This window comes from Centroberyx gerrardi, chromosome 5 (assembly GCF_048128805.1).
Source record: "Centroberyx gerrardi isolate f3 chromosome 5, fCenGer3.hap1.cur.20231027, whole genome shotgun sequence".
Classification (NCBI taxonomy): Eukaryota; Metazoa; Chordata; class Actinopteri; order Beryciformes; family Berycidae; genus Centroberyx; species Centroberyx gerrardi.
This window is the reverse complement of record NC_136001.1, coordinates 5,401,723-5,422,421: the sequence shown is the minus strand read 5'-3', so window position 1 is coordinate 5,422,421 and position 20,699 is coordinate 5,401,723. Positions and strand designations below refer to the sequence as shown.

General features: G+C 41.5%; 1 protein-coding gene across 1 annotated transcript; it reads right to left on the bottom strand.

Annotated features, from left to right (window-relative positions):
• Positions 1–18,723: 18,723 nt before the first annotated feature.
• Positions 18,724–20,173, bottom strand: LOC139914547 (G0/G1 switch protein 2-like). The gene has a single exon (XM_071902888.2). It carries the CDS (start codon positions 20,159–20,161, stop codon positions 19,820–19,822), a length of 342 nt encoding a protein of 113 aa, XP_071758989.2. The 5' UTR covers positions 20,162–20,173; the 3' UTR covers positions 18,724–19,819.
• Between the last annotated feature and the right edge of the window lie 526 nt (positions 20,174–20,699).

Genomic DNA, 20,699 nt, shown 5'->3' with positions numbered 1-20,699 from the left:
TTTCTATTTCTTTTTTACAGAATATACAGTTATTATTATTATTATTTTCCAAGTTAAAGTGCAATCTTATCTATAGCTGTGATTCATTATCTTAAAGTACTGTTTCCTTTGCTTTCAGGGGAATAGGAAAAGACAGGTAGTGTTGCTTTAACTTCAGGTGTCTAATTATCTTCAATTATGTTAAATATCGACACGGGTGAGGGAGGACCATCACAATTTCACAAGCTCTCCATCCAAAATTACATTATTTACACTTTGTAATGACATTTTTAAATTGTTGAGAGATAACGTTGATGAGATAAGCATATCGTCCCATCCCGATGATTTTTCTACAATGATTACTGTCACAGCAGGACTTTGATGAGGCTCAGCTACAGCGTATTCCATAACCAGGACAGGGAGGTTGGTGATAGGCCGCTTTTATGTCGTGTGTGTGTGTGTGTGTGTGTGTGTGTGTGTGTGTGTGCTTCATTTTGTCGGGCGGGCGCAGAGCGTCTCCGTCCCATTCAGTGCTTTTTGTCTCTGCTGGCTGCCAAGAGGTTGACGGGAGCTGACCTTTGACCTGGCCTCCGGCTGAGCGGAGCTGTAGACTGTACCCCTGTGTATACATGTGTACTGTCTGTTAAGTTTTCTTCGAACAGGTATACATGTATAAGAGTAAAAAGCAGGGAAAAAAAGGTGCAGGTTTTTATGGGAACTGAGCTCGGCTGGAACACACCTTTAACCAATCATTAACTCCTCTGTATGATAAGGGTTAAAAGCCAGAGGTGGGAAGTAAAAATACTTTGTTACTTGAATTTTTCTTTCACTTAAGACTATTTACTTTTACTCGCTACATTTCAAAAGAAAAATCTATACTTTCTTCTCAATTTCAAAACAGACTTGTTACTCTCGGGAAAGGGACAGAGAGAGAGGCAACAGGGAGAAGAGAGAAGCGACAAGAGAGCAGAGAATTAACGTTAGCGAATTCAGCTGTGCTAGAATTAACGTTAGTGATTTGAGCTGCAGACTTTTCTCATCTAACGCTCCACAGAAAACCAGTTTAGAACATTAGAAATGCCTTTTTTAGACGACTACTTTTCCTTTTATACTTTAAGTCAATTTAAGACCATGTACTTTTATACTTCGACTTGAGTAAAGGAATTTAAATGGTACTTCAGCTTTTATCAGAGTTCATTTTTAGATGAGTATTTGCTCTTTTACCTGAATAAGGAATTTGCGTACTTCTACTACCTCTGTTGAAGAGTAACTAAACCCCAAACCCAAATCTGTGGTGAAGCCTGACACCTAATGGTGAAATGCAGGGTACTGAACTGGCCTTCTGCTATTGGTTGGTCTTTGAGCCAGGTGATGTCTCCTTCTATAGAGTACAACAGGTGGTGACCTCACCTGGCACCAAAGACCAGCCAATAGCAGAAGGCCAGTGCAGTACCCTACTTTTCACCATTAGGTGTCAGGCTTCACCACAGCTTTGGGTTTGGGGTTCAGTTACTCTTTAAAAACATGCAATGTATCTGTTGTCATTATGTCTCTTGTAATATTCACAGCTGGATAATGTAAACGTCGGCTGCATGAATCATAAGCAGGGCCTCTCCAATAATATAGGTCAGCACCAGGCTCTGAACACAGACTACAAGCACTCCAGCTATGACAGGGGCCACCTCTACCCGGTGTTCCATACCAACACTCCACGTGCCATGGAGTCCACCTTCACCCTGACCAACGCGGCCCCTCAGGGCGGCCGCTTCAACCGTGGCCAGTGGAAGAAACATGAGAAGGACCTGGCTAACACCCTAAAGAGTTGCGCCCCAGCCTATGTAGTTACTGGTGTGATTCCTGGAAATCAAATGATTCCTGCAGCTACAGCTACAGATGTGTTAGGGTGGCTGAGTTTTACTGGACCGCCTCCTGTTGCATTGACCCTAATGGGAATCTTCTTATTTCATTGGGCCGGATCAAAATGGTATAGTGCAGCCTGAGACTGTCACGGGTCTAGAGGCTAAACTGCAGAATGCCTATAATGACCAAACATTCACTGTGTTCTCTGGGAAATGCTGATGCAGAAATACTCAATATGATGAAATACGGTAAAGAAATTCACTGTTACTGATGTACGGTTGTGATCTCTATTGAGCCTCTGCTGTCTTTCATTTAAAATAAAGCAATACTGCGAGAAGTGTGGAGTTTGTGTGTTCTCATTGTGTTCATGTGGATTTCCTGTGGGCGGTCTGATTTTCTCTCACAGTCCAAAGACATGCAAGTCAGGAGGATTGGAGACTCTAAATTGTCCATAGCTGTGAATGTGAGTGAGTGATTGTCTGTCCCGAATAAGCAGGTAAAGGCAATGAACGAACATTATGAATGCCACATTATCTATTTGGTCTAATAAATAGCAGTGATAATTTTGTTTTTGTTTTATTCGTATAAATGATGCATACAGTGTGTGTGTGTGTGTGTGTGTGTGTGTGTGTGTGTGTGTGTGTGTATATATAGTATATATATTTCCTAAAAAGCTTATGACATTTCTGATTTAAATCATTCAAAATACTAACAAGTTAAGATGACAGAGGAGGTTATTCATGACAGTGTTGCATGTCATTCCTCTCTCTTTCCTGTCTCTACACTTTTAACTGTAATGAAGGCAAAAAGAAATGGGCAAAAAAAATCCTGGGACAAAAAGGGGAAGGGTTCTGTTTGATAGTATCTCCATTAAACAAGCTGCAGAAAGCTTCCAGTTTAGTGATTTTGCTTTCAAAATAAAAGCACAGGTATGAGCTCTTTCTAGAAAAAACAACAAATAATTCAAAAAAATCTAAATCTGGCAAAAGAGTATCAATTCTATTATTCTGGGGAACTTCCACTTCCATTGGAACTGAGAAAACTGAAGATGAAATTATAGTTAAAAGTTAAACTCAATAAATATGATAATTTGTCTATCAGCAACAAAACGTTCTGTATGTGGAAATGGATTTTCATGAAAATGAAAAAAAAACGTCTTCATCTTTTCCCATAAAAAGATTCTTAAACTATAAAGATATTAAATAAAAGATATTTAAACTATGAAGAAATTATGGAGAAAAAACATGAAAATGTTGTATAGCTACAATTAAATGTTTGTTTTGTTTTTTTGACTAATTATACTTAGGTGCAGCCATTATGAACTTGACTATTTTAAAGGCTAAGTAAAATATTAAAATCTCCCAATATCAACACAAAATATATATGAGATTATTCAGGACAAGTTGAATTTTCAATATCTGTAGCTTTGCAGTAAAGGGTTAGTCCTTTTTTGAGCACATCACTTAACTAGTTGGTACTTTTTGGTAATTCCATAACCAACTTATTATTGTTATTATTGTTCATGCTGAAGAAAACAGCTGCTTTCAGCTATCATCATACATTTTCTCCAGGAAATGAACTTTTCTAATTGAATTTGTTCATGGGAGTGACACACTAGCCCTAGGATCCCTTTGTGTTTGAGGTGGCTTTTTTGTCTCAGCATTGCAATGAGGGACGTATGAGTGGCAGTGGTTGAACTTTGTATCTATGAGGCAGAGGAAGACAGATGGCTGAATGTAGTCCACTGGCCCACTGGTCCCAGTCTGAATGCACTCTGCTACCCAATGGGGGCGGGACAATGGATTGTGGACACCCTCCTCCTCTATATCAGCATGTGTCAAGGTCGTCAGCTAGAATAAAAAATATAACTTCTGGCATAAAAAAAAAAAAAGGTATTGTATACCCCATAAACTATGGGTTTTCCCTCAATAGCATAATTAGTGCTTATAGCAGTCAGTAAGGAAGTTGTTGCACATGCACAGGGCTTTTCACACAGCACATTCTTAGCCTAGGGATATCTTAACCCTGGGCTAACAGTCAGCCCAGTGTTAGCTTAACCCCTGTTCACACACAGACATTTAACCCATGGCCAACTCTTAGCCCAGGGCTTACTCACATCTTTATTTTCTTTAGAAGATTAGGCTGAGAGTAAGTTAACAACAAAGTGTGTGGTTGGATAATTCCTCTATATGGACTGTCAGGTAAACTCAGGTGTTGGTGTCAGCTTCTTTCTAGAGCCACCATTTTGCACCAACATGCAACAGTCCTACAGGGGGAAATCGCTGTAGAAGAGACAATTTCTCCACGGACAGTAGCCTCAATAGTCCAGAATGCAACGCAGCCACAAGACAAGTTGTGGAAATGGAAAAGTTCAGTGCCTGGAATGCACTGAACAAATTGATATCCAACAGTATAAGTTCAGCACAGATTCAATTTTGGATGAAACAGATCCCACAGTAGGTTAACTCTAATCATGTTGCCATTGATCTACAGAAGCCATGTGTATGTGTGTATGTGTATGCTATGAACAAATGAATGAGCAGAAACAGATGTAACAGTGTACTGAGGTGACCTGTCACCTGTCACTGCTCCCACTGTCTCATCATCATCATGCTGTAATATCATCACCTAGCTTTGCGTCCAACTAAAGCAAAATAGGTCACATTTCCTATTCATTTAGGTTCAAGGCAGAAGTCTATTGGAAAATGAATATATTTATTGCAGTCTCTCTGAGATCTGTACAGCTGTCAGCTCACCAGTGATGAACTGCTGCAGAAAACCTCTGGCACCATTAGCACCAATACTAACCCTTCTAACAAAACGTCAACTCTGCAGGCAAACAATGATGACATGACAAACTAGCTACGCATGAAGAGGAAAGTCCCTGAATGTTTGCAATTCTACAACTAAATGTCCCACCTGATAGAATGACTTTTTTATTGTTCCGTAGTCTTCAAAACAAAATGTCTATCCTGGAACAGAAAAAAAAAAAGTACATTGCTTCAAGTATGTAAACAAAACAATTTCTGTAAAGGGAAAGTGGGACTCATTCTATTTGTGTGCTAGTTTGGCATACATGTATGAACATAAACGTATACACAGCACACACACACACACACACACACACACACACACACACACATAACACATAACCAAGGAGGTCCAGGAGCGCATCAACCAGCTACCTGACGTCTCTGATCTCAAGACACAAGTAGCAATAAACAAAAAAACACACTTTTGCTTGGTAGTGATGTTTTCATGTACTGGTGGTAAGGAGGGATTTGATGCACCGTTTCACCTATCTGTACTCTGTTAAACAAGTGGAAGGAGGGTTGTTGTAGCAAGTGGATCAAATAAATTAAAAAATAAGAGTAATAATAGCAATGATAATAGATACAAATGATCCAGAAGTGCAGAAGACAGCACAGCTGTTGCAGCAGTTAGGGCTTTTCACACAGCACATTCTTAGCCTAGGGTTATCTTAACCCTTGGCTAAGAGTACCGTTAAGGAGAAATCTGTAGTAAATTAATCTAATTGTTGTATTGGATTGTATCTAATTTATTTTCACCCAAAATGTCATTTTCACTGCATAACATGACGAATTTATTGTTTTGTTTTGTTTTGTACACATTATATGAATTTATCATCGCTGCTGGGTGAAAAACTTCCAAAATATTATCTTATCAGGACGTTAGAGAACAACCTTGTTTTTATCTTGATGGATATGCATTTGTGAGTTTAATGTTTAATGTTGTTTTTTTTAAGGGAATAATCAGTGAACAAGGGATGAACACTCTTGAAACGGATTTGTCCGATTCAACACATCAGTGTGTCTAGTTTGGGACAGCACACCTTTGAGCTACTTTCCAACACAGCATATATTACTTTCACCATATGTTGTGTCTGCATGTGTTGCAATTAACATAATGTGTTGGGAACAATGAAAGTAACACAAATTAGCCGAGTAGCCTAATCCTTCAATTGAAGTTAAGACGTGAAAAATCACCAAAGTTGGGGTTATGGGGTTTTTATTATAATTTTTTATTTCTCATTATTATTTTTTAACCCAAACGTGACAATTTGTACGCTTTCCAGCCTTCTCACTGGTCATGGAATTTCTGGACTATCATGGAATTTAAAGAGGTGTATTCCAGACAGGGACAGTCAGGGAGTTTGATAAATTCTCTGGGGAAGTCAAGGAATATTAGGGAACTTTACAAATGGGTCACTAGTTTCCAATTTGTCTCACACATTCATTGCATTAGATGGTTTAAGAACAGCGCTGTGATTTAGTTCTAGAAAGTCAAGGAAAAGCCGTGGAATTTTACATCAGGGCCACGGTGGGAAGGCTTTTATTTATTTATTTATTTTAAAACAAAATCGCTCAACTTCGGAGCTTTTTCCGGCCGACCTTGACAGCTGATTGGTTGGGCGTTGTCATGGTAGCGGCGGGACACGTCGATGGGGGGGACCGAGAGGAGGTTCAAATGGAAGAAAGCCAGTATGATGGAGAGCAGGGCGGCCAGAGGAAGCATTTAAAGGACGTTATATTCCTTCCTATAGGCGAACCCTTCTCTTCCCTCTGCCAATAGAATGCGAACTTTATCCGCAGATATAATGGCGCTGATAACACCTGTGTAACTTTAACTTTGGGCATCTCCAGTGCGCACTTCTCGCAGCTCCGGTGATGGAGTTGGTGGCGGAGCGCCTGTTTCAGCGCCTGGCCAAGCTTTTCATCCTGATTGGCTTTATGGCACTCCAGAGCAGAGCCATCGAGACCGGTAAGGAGACGGACACCGATTTTAAACACTGGTACCGGCGTTGATTCGTGCGTCTTGTCTCTTGTTGCCATCAGTCTGACGCACTGACTTGTGTGCGCAATTTATTTCTCAGTGCCCAGCATGGCGCTCTAAGTGCGCTAGGCTTTCTTAATTTTTAATTCTTCTTCTTCTTCTTCTTCTTCTTCTTCTTCTTCTTCTACTTCTTCTTCTTCTTCTTCTTCTTCTCCTTCTCATTATTATTAGTAGGCCTAGTAGTAGCCTAGTAGTAGCAGGCTGCTACTAGTAGTAGTAGTACTAGTTTAATCAGCCTAGTAGAAGTTTTAGTTAATTTCATAACAATTTGGATGATGGATTTTAGAAAATGCAGACGATTTGATTTAGATTTTAATATTTGATTTTCCTTCCAAAAAGTCTCACACACATACTGTGAAAATTTTATATTATTATTTATATGTATATATATATATATATATATATATATATATATATATATATATATATATATATATATATCTATACATATATATATATTATTTTGCTTTATGAGATGTAAAGAAGTAAGGCACAATATTTCCTTATTTTGCATAGCCTACAAAATGCAGGCTATGCAACAGTAATAGCTACTTATAAAAATTATATTCCAAACTAAAGGATCAAATCATCTGTAGCCATAAAGCATCATAACAACAAGTTTAGTATTTAATGATTTTGAAATGAACTAGGCCTGTAACAGTCAGGAGCCATGGGACTCCATTCACACACTGCAGCCTCATTTAGGCGTATTTGTTCATGTTTATTCATTGTTCTATTCTACTTTGTTTGCATCAGAGGTTGGCATACAGCAGGATTGTTCACTGAATGCAGTCACTCAACTTGAAGTCTAAAATAGTAAAGTGTGAGCTTGTACTGAGTCACAAACATGACAGGATAACACATGGACGGCCAATGAGGCAGCTGCCCTTTCCAGACAATGCTGTCTCAGAGGCATTTTTCACTACAGTGTGTCATCCAGGACCTTGACCCATCCCCGCCCTCTGCATTTGCTTTCTGAAATGGACTCAATTACAATCATAGTGTTTAAAAGTGTTGAATTTTCAGCTTGTAAAAAACCTTTACTGGGGACATGGCGTCCTACGGCCATGCATGTTTTGGACAGTGTCCCCCAGGCATTGTATTTACTTGTGCAGTGGAGAGGGGATGAGCGGTTTCCCACCAACAGGGGCTCCCCGGCTTTGGGACATTCCTGGAGGTCAGTGCAGGAGGATCTAGTTGTCTCCCAGGGAAACGGAGCTAATAAACTCCAGGGGTGGTCGTAAATTTTCTCATTATTTGGCCTGCAGCCCAGAGGCAGGGTGGGGTGGGGGGCTGGGTGGGGGCTGCTGGAGCAGGATCTGCCCACCCCATCTGTCCTTAGACTCTTTCAGGATGAGCAGGGAGCTGCTTCTCAAACCATGACCATGCTGATCATGTTTGATTTCACACCCTCTAACAGACCAGATTCACATTCAACATCTACCATTGTGCTATAAGGGAAATTCTTCCTGGCAAACCTAAAACTTTAAATATCAGAGAAGGTTATTCTTATTCATATTCTAAGGTCAGTTAACTCTTCAGTGTTCTCATTTGTGTGGTAAGATTTTGTTTTAGCTGCCCTGTTTAGCTATACATTTAGGCAGGTATCAGGGTGGCATAGACCAGGAAATCGTCCTTAAGCCCCTGCAACAGTAGGCATCCACCCTGCTGAAGTGTCTGTGAGCAACTCAGAGGCCCAGATTCACTAAATGTTTGCGCAGGGAGAAGCGCCATATCACCAACATGACCAAATCACAATGCCATGCACTAGCCCATACCCAGGAAATCCTTTCCATCCTAGGATGTCAGATCAGATCAGAGAACGTTCCAAGTATATAGGGCGCACGGTGGCAGCCTTGGTAGATTAGTGTTACAGGTGAAGCTCACAATTTACGCTTGCAAGTGGTTGACTTATGAACTTGATTTGCATACATTTCTTGGTGAATAAGACAAAAAACTATTTATTTGTGCTCTTTAGCTCAACTAAAGTGCAAAAAATGCCCAAGTTCACGGTACAACTGAGACGTTATCAGATCGTCTCCAACTGAGGATACCATCTCTGGTGTCTTTTCCCCATTAGTGAACGTGGTGGACTTCTGTGGCCAGACTATCCGGGGCGACGGCATGATCGTCAACTCGCACCAGGAGTCCAAGAAATACTACTTCGTGACCATGGGGACCGACTGCCACCTCACCATGCAGGCCACTTCCCCTAAAGACAAGGTCCAGTTCCACTTCCGCTTCTTCCTGGTCTACAGCTTGCTGCGAGTGGCGCCTCTAAGTCCGGCCCCTATCTTACCCGAGTCCCCTCGTGGCTCCGCCCCTGTCAACCCGCGACTGGAGCCCACGCCCGGCGAGGGTCCGGGGGATCCGTGCCACGCCGGCTCCTACATTCAGTTCTACGACGGTCGGGACAGGAACTCGCCGCCCATTGGGCCGCCGCTGTGTGGGAAGAGCCCGCCCCGGCCGGTGCTGTCTACAGGGAACTACCTGACCCTGCGACTGGTGACCCGGGGGACTCAGCCCAGAGTCGACTTTGTAGGGGACTTCACCTCCTTCAGGCTGGGTGAGACAGACAGAGACACGTCCATTTATGCTATGGATGCTTGGGGTCTCAGGTATTTTGGTGGAACGTACGTAAGATGATGGAAGATTAAACTTTCTTGGAAAAATGAGTTGTTACAGCAGTGAATAGTTCTAAGATAAGAAAAAATAGAATATAAACAAGAATAGAGCAAATTAGGGGTTTAAACATAGCGACAATTCCAACATATCAAGAACATATTAAACAGAAATGAATGAATGTAAATATGGGACAAAATTGCATTACAGCATTGTGAGGGTGTGCAAAATAACAGCACTAGGCTGAGACAAAGAAAAAAAATTAATGAAAGTATACAATATGAAAATATACCAAATGATACAAATCACCTCATGATCATCTCACTTCTTCATTCTTGGGACCCCTAAACAGATATTAATTTTAGACGCTGATGATCAGTGGAGCGGATTCTGCCTCAGGGATCCACATCGGAAAATACTTTTTGTCTTCATCGTGATTTATTGATGAATTTCACAACTTTCTTTATCCTCGGTGGGGGCAATAAAATCCAGGATTAAAATAACCATGTGTACATATTTTCTTGTTACTCCACCTTCTGATAAATATAATAATGGCAAAATTCAACTATAGTTTATGTTGCTGGGGATCCTCTCCTTAAATATCCTTGTGCTTTGACAACAAGGCTCAGGATAAGAATAATGTTCTTCATGATATCTTGCAAATGTAAGTAGTTTAGTTAAAAGTTGAATTGAATTAGTTAAATTGAATTGAAGTTAAGTCCTCACAATACTCAACCATGTCTGAAACTTCCGGTGGAAAAATGAGTGAATGCAATTGAAAATGCAATAACTTTAAATTTAACCACTCAAACAAAATCAAATTTGAACAATATCCTCATTTAATATTCTCTATTTATATGTATATCAATAGAGGAAATTTTGAATGTGTACAGTATTAGACCTTGAATGCTGGTTGGCTGCTCCAAAAAATGGCTTAACCACAGTCATAACAAACTGTGGTTGTTCATTAATTCATTGTTGTCATTACGTGACACCCAAACAGCAGACTAGATCTTTCTACTCAGGCATTCTCCTCCTCTGTTATCCTCCTTGATGGTCTCTCACTCTTCAGGTTTCAACCAGTCAGAGTGCAACGGTGAGCCCTACTTCACCTGCAGGAATGGGAAGTGTATCCCACTGAGCCTGGTGTGTGACGACAAGGGCATTGACAACTGTGGGGACGGAAGTGACTTGGAAGAAAACCTGACCACCGGGTGCAAAGGTCAGTCAGGTGGTTGGGCGGTGCATGTTTGTTGCGATGTCGATATCCAAACTTTAAAGGATAAGTTTGACAATTTTGGACCTATACATAATTGGCTTCTTACATACAGTACCTGTAGTACTTGGACTCACAGAGAACATTGGTGGAACTGTGTCATGTTTACTCTCAGCTGTGGAGCCTATAAATGGCTTTTTTGAAGATATTTTGACAAACCCCATTTGGACTCATTGTTAGCAGCAAGAGGCCTAGCAACGTAGCTCACCGTTTCAACTGACAGTTGACTTTATTCTCTGTGGTTCCAAGTACTACAGGTAGGTAAGAGACCAATTACATATAGGCAGTGTTGGGAATAACATCATCCGACTTTACGGTGGCGCAAGTGAATCAAAAGACTACCAACCTCCCTGGCGACTGTATTTCTCAAAAGCGACTAGCGACAAATCTGGCGACTTTTTCTGACCATGGGAAGCAATGTTAATGTGTTGAATCTCAAAGCATTTGGCAATAAATTGGTACAGCTGATGCCGGTTTTCTCTACTTGCTTGTCTAATCCAGAGAGGTCTGATGATCACAGCGCTTCCCACACGCAGCGTAGCCCCCTCCCTCCGCTGAGAGCAGGGACTGTAGGATAGGGTCCACTTGTAATTGTTACCGGCGTACGCCGAAACTGGCCCGGGTGGGCGGAGTCAACGGGCTACGCCGCGGCGTGCATAACAAGTGCAGCATTATATATTGATATGCAAATTATCGTATGACATCATCTGGCGACTTCTAGCGACTTTCTCAGCAGCCAATAGCTACTTTCCTTGGAAAAGAGTTAGCAACACTGCTACCAGTCCGGTAACTTAGCCCACACAGTGTACTAATGCTTGATTTGAAGGCCTGTCGAGGCTACAATAAATACGCCTATCAAAACATATCTATTGTGTTTTATTGTTCCACTACTTACTTTTCATCATAGTGATAATGGGTACAATGATAGATAAAATTTGACAATTGTCTTGTCCCACACTGTGCCACAGCAACACTAAAATAATATAGCTATGTGTAATAAGAGAATTGAAGCAGACATTTAAAAGTAATGCAAAAGTTACTTTCCCTAGTAACTAATTACTTTTATTATGCAGTAATTGGTAAAGTAATTCATTTACTTTTTGAGAGAAGTAACTAGTAACTGTAACTAATTACTAATTTTCAGTAACTTTCCCAACACTGTATATAGGCCCAAAATCGCCAAACTTATCCTTTAACATACAATAAAATGGTTTCTCCTACCCTAGCACCCTGATTCTCTTATAATATTGGATCCAAAAATCTTTCCTTTGTCAGCAGGTCAGATTTTACCCCCTCAGCCTCCACCGCTGATAGCAACCCCACCCCCACCTTTTGTAAATCCGCCCACAGTGCCGATTTCTCCGCATATGAACTGTGGCATGCCAAACAGCGCACCCAATCATGAATCAGCAACAGGTGAGCGGCCAATGTGACATACACCAACATGTGCTTTGTCCCTATCTCACAATGGTGTTGCTACTCGATACTGTAATTCTCATGCGCTTGGTAGGCAAACGTTCCACTTTGGACAGGAATAAATCAACGTGTAATGTACTGTTTGGGTCTTACAGTCAGTTGGTACGTACACAAATTAACTAAGTGTCCATTTGGATGCAAAGTGGGTCTATGACAGGGCGTAAAACTAATGGAGGTGACCACTGAGTTGTTAATTTCATCTAAACACTCGGTGTACACCAATAAATGGTGATGGATTCTCACGGCTGAATGTAGCCTTTTGAATGATCTGTCTCTATTCCAGCGCCAGAGGTGCAAATAGAGACTGTCTGGGCTAGGCTGTCAGCTTCTGATTGCTTTTTAGACCGGGCCAAGTCTGGGCCGAGAAAACAGCTATTCTTCTATTCTGTCTTTTCAACTGGGAGTAGGAGAGAGGATTCACATTCGCCTGCTGTGCAAACTGCCAGCTGTTTACTAGCTGAGATCCATTTGAATGCACCTTTTTCTGCCCAGCCCGAGGGGCCACAGGATGAATGAATAGGCAGATCGATTAAAAGCCAGAATCTGATTTTTCTTGTCTGGACAGCCACGGAAGACAGTTAGTCTAAGCTAAATTATTGTGCAGCAGGTACCAACTGAGATTTGCCTGTTGGCTATTGGGGAGTTCATTGTATTTTCTATAAATGTGAATAAATACTGGGACTTTAAAGAGTATGTGGGCTCCAACCCCACCAATATTTGAGGTTGATTTATTTCATGATAACTATCTTAAAAGGCTGTTTAAGACTTACAACCGACTTATAAAATGCGTAAACTGTCTGTCAATGTGATTAATTTCAGTCTGTCCACTTCTATAGGCCTATGTGTTATTCTTCTGCCCTATATGTATCCTCTATACTACCTTCATACCTCTATACTATATCACGCTATCAAACTACAGTGTGGTGAAAATCATTGTTTCAAGTTTTACTTAGCTATTAATCTTCACACCGCTGTGATTTTTTTTACATAACTCCCATAATCCTGTTCTTGTATGCAAATTAATTTCCATAACGTCACACGACAGGAGAATTAAGTTCTGCATTATTCATCTATTAGTTTGCATATAGACACATACTGCCGTGGTATAATAAATCACGTTGGTGTATGAGCAGTGCTTCTGTGTATGTAATATGCTATAAAGTATGTTTGCTTGTTACTGTATTCTCCATAGAAAAGATCCACTAAGGAGCCATAGCAGAGATCACCTTCTGATCATTAATTAGGTCTCTTTGTCATCACCACAAATGAGCCACTGGACTGTATACACTCTTTATTTCACTTGATTCACACAGTGGCCAAATTTGATTTATATCATAATTGGGAAACTTTACTGTGAAGACAACAAGGCAGACAGAAACACACCTGGTTCACCTAACCCATAATGTTAGCTAATATAAGCAGTCAGCTACTACATGTTGGTAATGTTATATTTATCTCCAAATCAGCTAAGTCAAATTCTTATTAATTGTCAGCATTAACATTAGTAATCTGCTAATATTATGTTTCATATCCTATAGTGGTGTTTCTTTCACGGTCAAATTGTTTTTTGTTAGCTGTGTCTGCTAGCTAAGAGCAACATTAGGTGAATGTAGCTGGTTAAAACCGATACTGTTAAAACTAATTGTCTGCTACGACTTACACAATTCAACCTGACTGGTTTGGAGATAGAAAGTTAAAAATAAGAAGTAGCTGACGGCTTATAGCTAACGTTAGCAACATGGATGTTCCTTTAATCCAGTTGCTATAGCCTTTGATTTGGACCTTCTCCAGCTCGGCTCTTCTCTGAGCAGTACTGAAGGATATTTTTTGTGTAGATTTTAAACTTTCTGTCCAAAGACCCATTGAGTTTGCGTCTGTTTCCATCTTCTTCACCGTCTTCCAGATAGGGCTGCCCACCTCGAGTATGACCTAAATCAAATATGTCCGCCACGTGAACATAGGGAATCGTTGTTTATGCTGTCCCTTTCTCCCCACTCCTCCCCAGAATCCCCCGGCTCGGTGTCCCTGCTGGCGCTCTACATCATCCTGGGTGTGGTCGCGGGTGCTGTGGTGCTCTGCTGGTGCTGCTGGTCGCCCGGTTGGTTCCTGTGGCGGGTCAGCGTCTGCCGCTTCTTGCCCTGCTGCAACTCGGCCTGCGCCTCCTGCCAGCTCTGCGCCCGCAGCTGCACCCACAACAAGGAGCACCGACCGGCTAAAGTCACCCCGCACGCACCGGTCAACGGAACCCCAACGGGCGTGGTAACCGCCCCCGATAGCACCGACGAAAACGTTACCACTGTGGCTGTTTAGAGCAGAACGCTCGTCCAGTGTGTCGGTGGTGGCCCGCCGACTGCGAGGCGGTTGGTGGCGAACATGAAAAGCTGGTAGGCAGTGCAACAACGAACAGGAATCTTTTTGGTGTGTTTGAAGGTTGGGCTGATGTGTTCCGATACTATGGCATGTTGAAGTGAATGGAGGTGAATGAGTGGACCTCTTACTATGGTGTGCATGCTTTAAATGTGATATGCAGGAGACGAAGAGACTGCTGTCTTTATGTTGCCGTGACTGTTGTGAAGAGAAGGTAATGCAGGGTACAGTATGTATTTGAAAAGTATGAATGTATTTGAAAGATATGAATAAGGGTTGTTTTAGCATCACTCATAACAAAAATCTCCTACACAGCACGTTTTGCCTGTTTAAGAAATAGTCTCTTACACACTATGGCAGCAACACGCACTGTTTCAGAGACTAGTTTCAGAGCTACAACCCTTTATATTTGGCCAGTTTTCAAAATTGACAATGATTTTCAGTTGTATGGTTCTGTGTTTATTATAAACACTGGATGTTTTTGTTCTACTTTATTTTAGATGTAAGAAGTAGATGTAGGAATGATTCTTCAGTAGTGAAAATGCACATGTGTGCGATGCCGTGATCAGAGCTTTGACCAAAAGTGTGACTTGGATAGGGTTAGCTCTGGTCCATGCTGGGGAAACAGCCCCAACAACAACAAAGTCAGACTCCTGGTGACAACAGCTGTTCTCCCTTGGAGTAATTCCTTCAAACTTTCCACTCTTTCTTCCACAGCTCACTTCCACTCTTGTCCCCCACATAAGCCTCTTACTCTGTGTGGAGGTTGGACTGGTTGAGCATGAAATGACAGATCCTGGGCAGTGGCCTCTGTAGAAAAAAAATATTTTGTGGTATTAACTTGTGGGCACAACCTGCTATTGTGTGCACACATTATATACAATATGCACTTGAGTTGCATAAAAAGAGTGCAAATAGATATAAAACATGCGCATGTAATGAGTTCATATATAGAGCCAGTGCAGTCGCACCAACCCCATTGCAGACCTTGTTGACCGATACTCAAGTACTTTTTTACTAATTTCAACAAAATATATCTTTATTCAACAAAATATCCTGATAATTAAACTACTGCAATCAAATAAATTCAACTAATTATATCACGTGAGTGAAATCAGTCAAGCACACACTTAAAAAAAAAAAAAAAACACTTGTGCATGAAAAGAACTTGTGCACTTTTTATTAAGTTGTGGGCACAGTTGTTGGGAACAGTTTACAAATTAATCAATCATTCATCAAAACAAGGGCACAAGGTCACAATAAGACATTTGAATTAGACATTTTACTCTCCTCTGGCCACGAAATGGTCTTTTCCAGTAGAGTGAACCCTCCTGTCTTCCTGTGATCTTGATGGACGCTCCGTGTGAGGGTGAGCCATGCGTACATGTGTCCCGCCGGCAAACTTTCTTCGTGGCGTACTCTAGATGGAGTGGCACCGTAACCTTTCCTCATTTCGCCCACTGCGTCTTGTTGTGCAGCTAAATCACACAGAGCCCCCCTGCACTGTCTTCTTAGGGGTTTTTGACTTGTGCCCTTGGTAAGGCCGCCATACGCTTGAATAAATACCGTGTTTCTAACCTCCAGGTTGCTAGGCTGCGACGTAGCTAAGTATGCCGACTCCTTCATCTGTCTCGCTTTCAGGATACACATGCGTCTGTACAGTACACACACATGCACATGTATAGGTTCACTCGCACACACACACACACACACACACACACACGTGGATGTGCGTCACACCCACGTAATGTCAGAGCCCCAGTAGGACGTTTCAGCCAGGGAGACTTTCACTCTAAGGTTACATTTAGTACGTGGATAGAAACAAATGTCTTTGAATCATTTCATGGGCAACCTGTGGATGATGAATCCCAGTGTCGTGTGTTAGCTTGTGCTGGGTCTGTCCTTAATAAATATTCTTTGAGAATTTATGAAAGTAAAATGACTATTCTAAAAAAGCCTGATTTTCAAAGGGATGTCATCCTTCACTTCAATGTGGGAAATTGTATTTTTGAAAGAAATATGGAGTCATATATCAAATCCATACAACCTTGTACACAAGCAGAAAAGGACAAGTGTTTTCACCAAGCTTTTTTTTTATTATTATTATTCTGAACAGTTTAGAGGCTAATGTGATTTATTTTGTTGTACTACACACTGCACACATTTTGATTAACATTTACTGTGCAAATATTTCAGTGTCGATCTCTTTTTGTAACGTACATATGTTCAATAAACACAGAAAAATACAGCCGTCTCCTAGATAAGTGTTTAAATGATACATTTTCAACTGGTTGAAGACGCACCAAAAATGTCTTTCACACGCTTGTTTTAAAGCCAAAACATGCATGTAACCATCTCTCCCTCTGCAGAAATGTGGAATATCTTAGCTGTTATTCATTCAGGTGGCATCGCAGGCTGGCTGGTTGACATTGGGGAGAGCTTGGCAAAATTCAGCAGCTTCAAACTGTGTGTGTTGCCTCTGTATCCACTGGCAACCCTTCAAGTCAAATCCCTGTGTTTCTTCAAAGCGTAAATATCTGCCCCATCCCTTTGTCACTTTGATTTATCTTTCCATCATTGACCTTCTGACCCTTAGTTAAATAGGTATGTTGTAAAGCTAGAGTGTTCCTAATTTGTCAAGTGTGTGGACACAAGGCTGACTTTCTGCATGGGCAGAAATGTCAGAAAATGTTTTTTTTAACCTTTATTAAGTGGACGTTTACCCACCTTTTTACTTTGCAGAGCAAGTCTTTTTAGCCTGTCATAAATCTTTATGATATAAACTCTTAGTAAATAGTATCAAACTGCTGTAAGATGTATAAATATAGGGTTTTTTAAGGGGGAAAAAACATCTGGAAATTTCATAGATTTTCCTTTAAGTTGGTGGTTGTTTGCTTTATGCTGATCCCCAACTGGAGGTCATAGTTTACTCACCTTATTATTTCCCACTACATCACTGCTTTCACCTACAGGCTGCTTCACACTCATTCAGCTCCACACAACAATAAGAGGTAGGGGGGGCTCTTACATATATCAAAGGGAACAATTACTCTTCTCAGTTTAGGCCAACTGTGCCCAGAGATTTAGGGTTATCTGTGTCTGCCCTCAAATAGGTCATCACTCAAACTATTCTTAGACCAAAGTGTATCGTGTTGACTCAGACTTAAATTGTCCCGCTCATGTGTGTTTATGTGTCAAGTCGCCGGTGGCCCATTGTCCATGTGGTATCTCAGTGAGCCAAGCTGCTGGATGTGTCGTCTGTGACTCAGTCAAACCTCCCTGTGACCCTGTAAACCCCAGTCAGCCCTCAAAGCACCAGTGCTCACTGCTCAATGGAGAATAGGTAAACACAGCACTATGCAACATTGTATGTTGGGGGTTAGGTTTACAAGAAAGGGGAATTCACCATACTTAGCCATCCTAAGGAGGCTTGGTGTTGAAATGGAGGTCATTGATGAAAGATTTGCATTTGAAGAGCATTGCTGCCATTGATGCCCATCCTGTAAAAAAACAGTTCATTGATGGCCTTGTAAAAGCTTTGATGATAATCCTGAAATGTGAAAACTCTAAATTATCAAATTTTTTCTCTCATGTAACTAATGCCCAGTTGCATAAATGCAGCAGATATCTGGATTGTTGTGAGTCTGCAGATTGTAGTTATAGTTCTACAATCATTTCTCAAAGGCAGCGCTGCTCTGGAGGCAGAGATAATCTCATTGGTTGAGTTAAACCTCAATGGCATGGAGCCAATTAAAGAACCATACTGCTTTTCAGAGTGCAAGTTATCTGACTGGCTAGTTATATATAATACTGCATTTAATCCTCTTGGAACCAAGTCCTATTTGCATGGGAATTGTATTACTTGGAGACACTCAGTAATTTCCCCAACAAAATATCACTATAATATCCTTCTAATATCCTTATCTTACTGCATACGGTATTTTGTTTTTGTTGGGGTTTTTTTTAATCTCCTATGGTAGCCTATTCATGCAATATTCCTTTAGTATCCCAATTGTGACTTATAGTGTGTCTTTGGTACTCAATAGTGAGTATTATAACACACCCTATAGGGACTTAGTGTGTCAAACTCAATAGTGAGTTTGTAGTACTTACCATGTATAAAGCCTAATATATATTAGTATAAATTACCATATTGGATTATAATTACAATAAAGTATGATAAAGTCACTATAAACTCACTATTGAGTACCATACATAGACTATAAAACCCTTAATGAATATTAGGAATTCACTCTGAAACCAGACTTTATAAATAAAATTGTCTTTATTGATATGGAAAAAAAACCTCATATTTACAGCTTTACATAAAAAAAAGTCCCTTATGTGGGTGGCAGTGGCAGTTCAGTTCCACCCACCAGCCCACAGCAGCGGTTCTGACGTCTGGTTTATCCGCCATCAGGTGGCGCTACAGCGGGACCCAGCGGCACTCTGCAGCCGAGCCGGACAGACTCTCCAGCGGGCAGCGCAGGGCTCATGCTGCCTTCAAGTGCTCCTCCGAAATCTCTACTGTAAAGTTCAGAAGTCGTAGATAATATGACTTGAAACGCGTTCAAGTGCTTTTGGTCGAAAATAAGAACAAAACGAGCCCTGTAACAGAAGCAGTTTTCTGGTGGCTGAAACCAAGCGATGCAGAGCTAGGCTAGCCTACTTTGTGCTTCAGCAGCCATATGAAGAGGAGGGAATGTGCTCCAGGTTTTTGGCTAGATGCCGTTTTAATTCAGGGGTTATTGAACGTTTTCATGGAACCCTGAATAGACACACATTAGCCTGCGGACCCCCATTTGAATAGATTTAATCCCAGAGACAAATAAGGGAGGAATTCTGTTGTTACTGAATGGTAGAACTGTCTACACTGGGCTAGAGGTGAGAGTGAAACCTATGATTAGTAAGCCTTTAGTCATTGTACATTCTAGTGGTAGGCTACATCCCAGTGAATTAGGCTACAATATAGGGATATTAAAGTATTCTTCAGTCTGCTGGGGACCCGGGACCATCTCCAGGAACCCTGGAGGAGCAACTGTTCTAATTTAGTTAGACTACTGTACACATCACTTTTACCATCTGTTATTGACATGGCTTCCACGCTCTCCGACATCTAAACATCACATCTCAGCGACTCGAGTAGACCACTTTCTGTGTCTGTTCACGTGCGCACAACGGTCCGCCTAATTTGCGACAGCACTTGAAGGCAGCATTAGTAAGCAGCACAGCGTGGCAGACAGGCAGCTCAGACACCTGACTTCTCATTCAGCCGTCTACTGAAGCTTTTACTGTGTGCGTTGTGCGCACCGTAGTGGTGTGGCAGGAACTGCAGCAGTTCCCTAATAAATATGCCTCAATAAAAGTCACTCGGGACGAGCCACTTTAGGAAGCGTGCAGCCGGTTCGCCAGGCTCCTGTGGCCGAGTCCGTGCGCCTTGGAGAGGGTGGGAGCCCGGGCCGTGGCCTCCTCCTCCGCCCCCTGGAACTCCGCGCCGCGCCGCCTCTCGGCCTCCAGAGTTCTCTGCTCCCGGGCCAACATGAGGACCATTTCGGCGTCCAGCGGCTCGCCGGAGGAGAAGGGATGGCACACGGTCTCCACCAGGCCGATAACCGTCCCCAGCACCGCAAACACCGAGCCGACCAGGTAGACCTTGAGCAAGCCCCGGCTGGGCTTCTGACTCAGCATCTCTTTGGCGAAGGGGATTAACTCCTGCATGCTTTCCATGGTGTCTGGGTCTGGTTCAGCTGGGGACACAAGGGTGGATTGTAAGCTAGGTATTATAGTGATATTCAGCCAGTTAAACATATGCCCAGCCAGGCCACATACTTGCCACAAAATGTTTAGCCTATATTTTAAGAAAATATGATATGTATTGACATATTGTGAGCTTGTAATTATAAGGTTCTATCTATCTATTTTTTATTTATTTTTTTAAATCAAAACTGAGTTATCCACATATTCATGATCTTTGAATATTACTTTATGCTCGTGTGGTATTATTTTAAGAACCTTTTAGGATTCAATTGGCTATGTAAAAAGATAGAAAGTACATAACAGTTTTGCAGCTGGTTTGTCAAATCTGTAGTGTTCAGAACTGCACCCAGGATATATGGAAACTGCCTATAGGCTATAAAAATATCCTTTAACCATAGGATGTAGCCTATAATAGCCTATATGTAGAAAAAGTATGCAACCATTAAAAAATGCCTGCTTTCATAGCTACATGGAATTACATATGTTACAGAAATACATTTGGCATAGA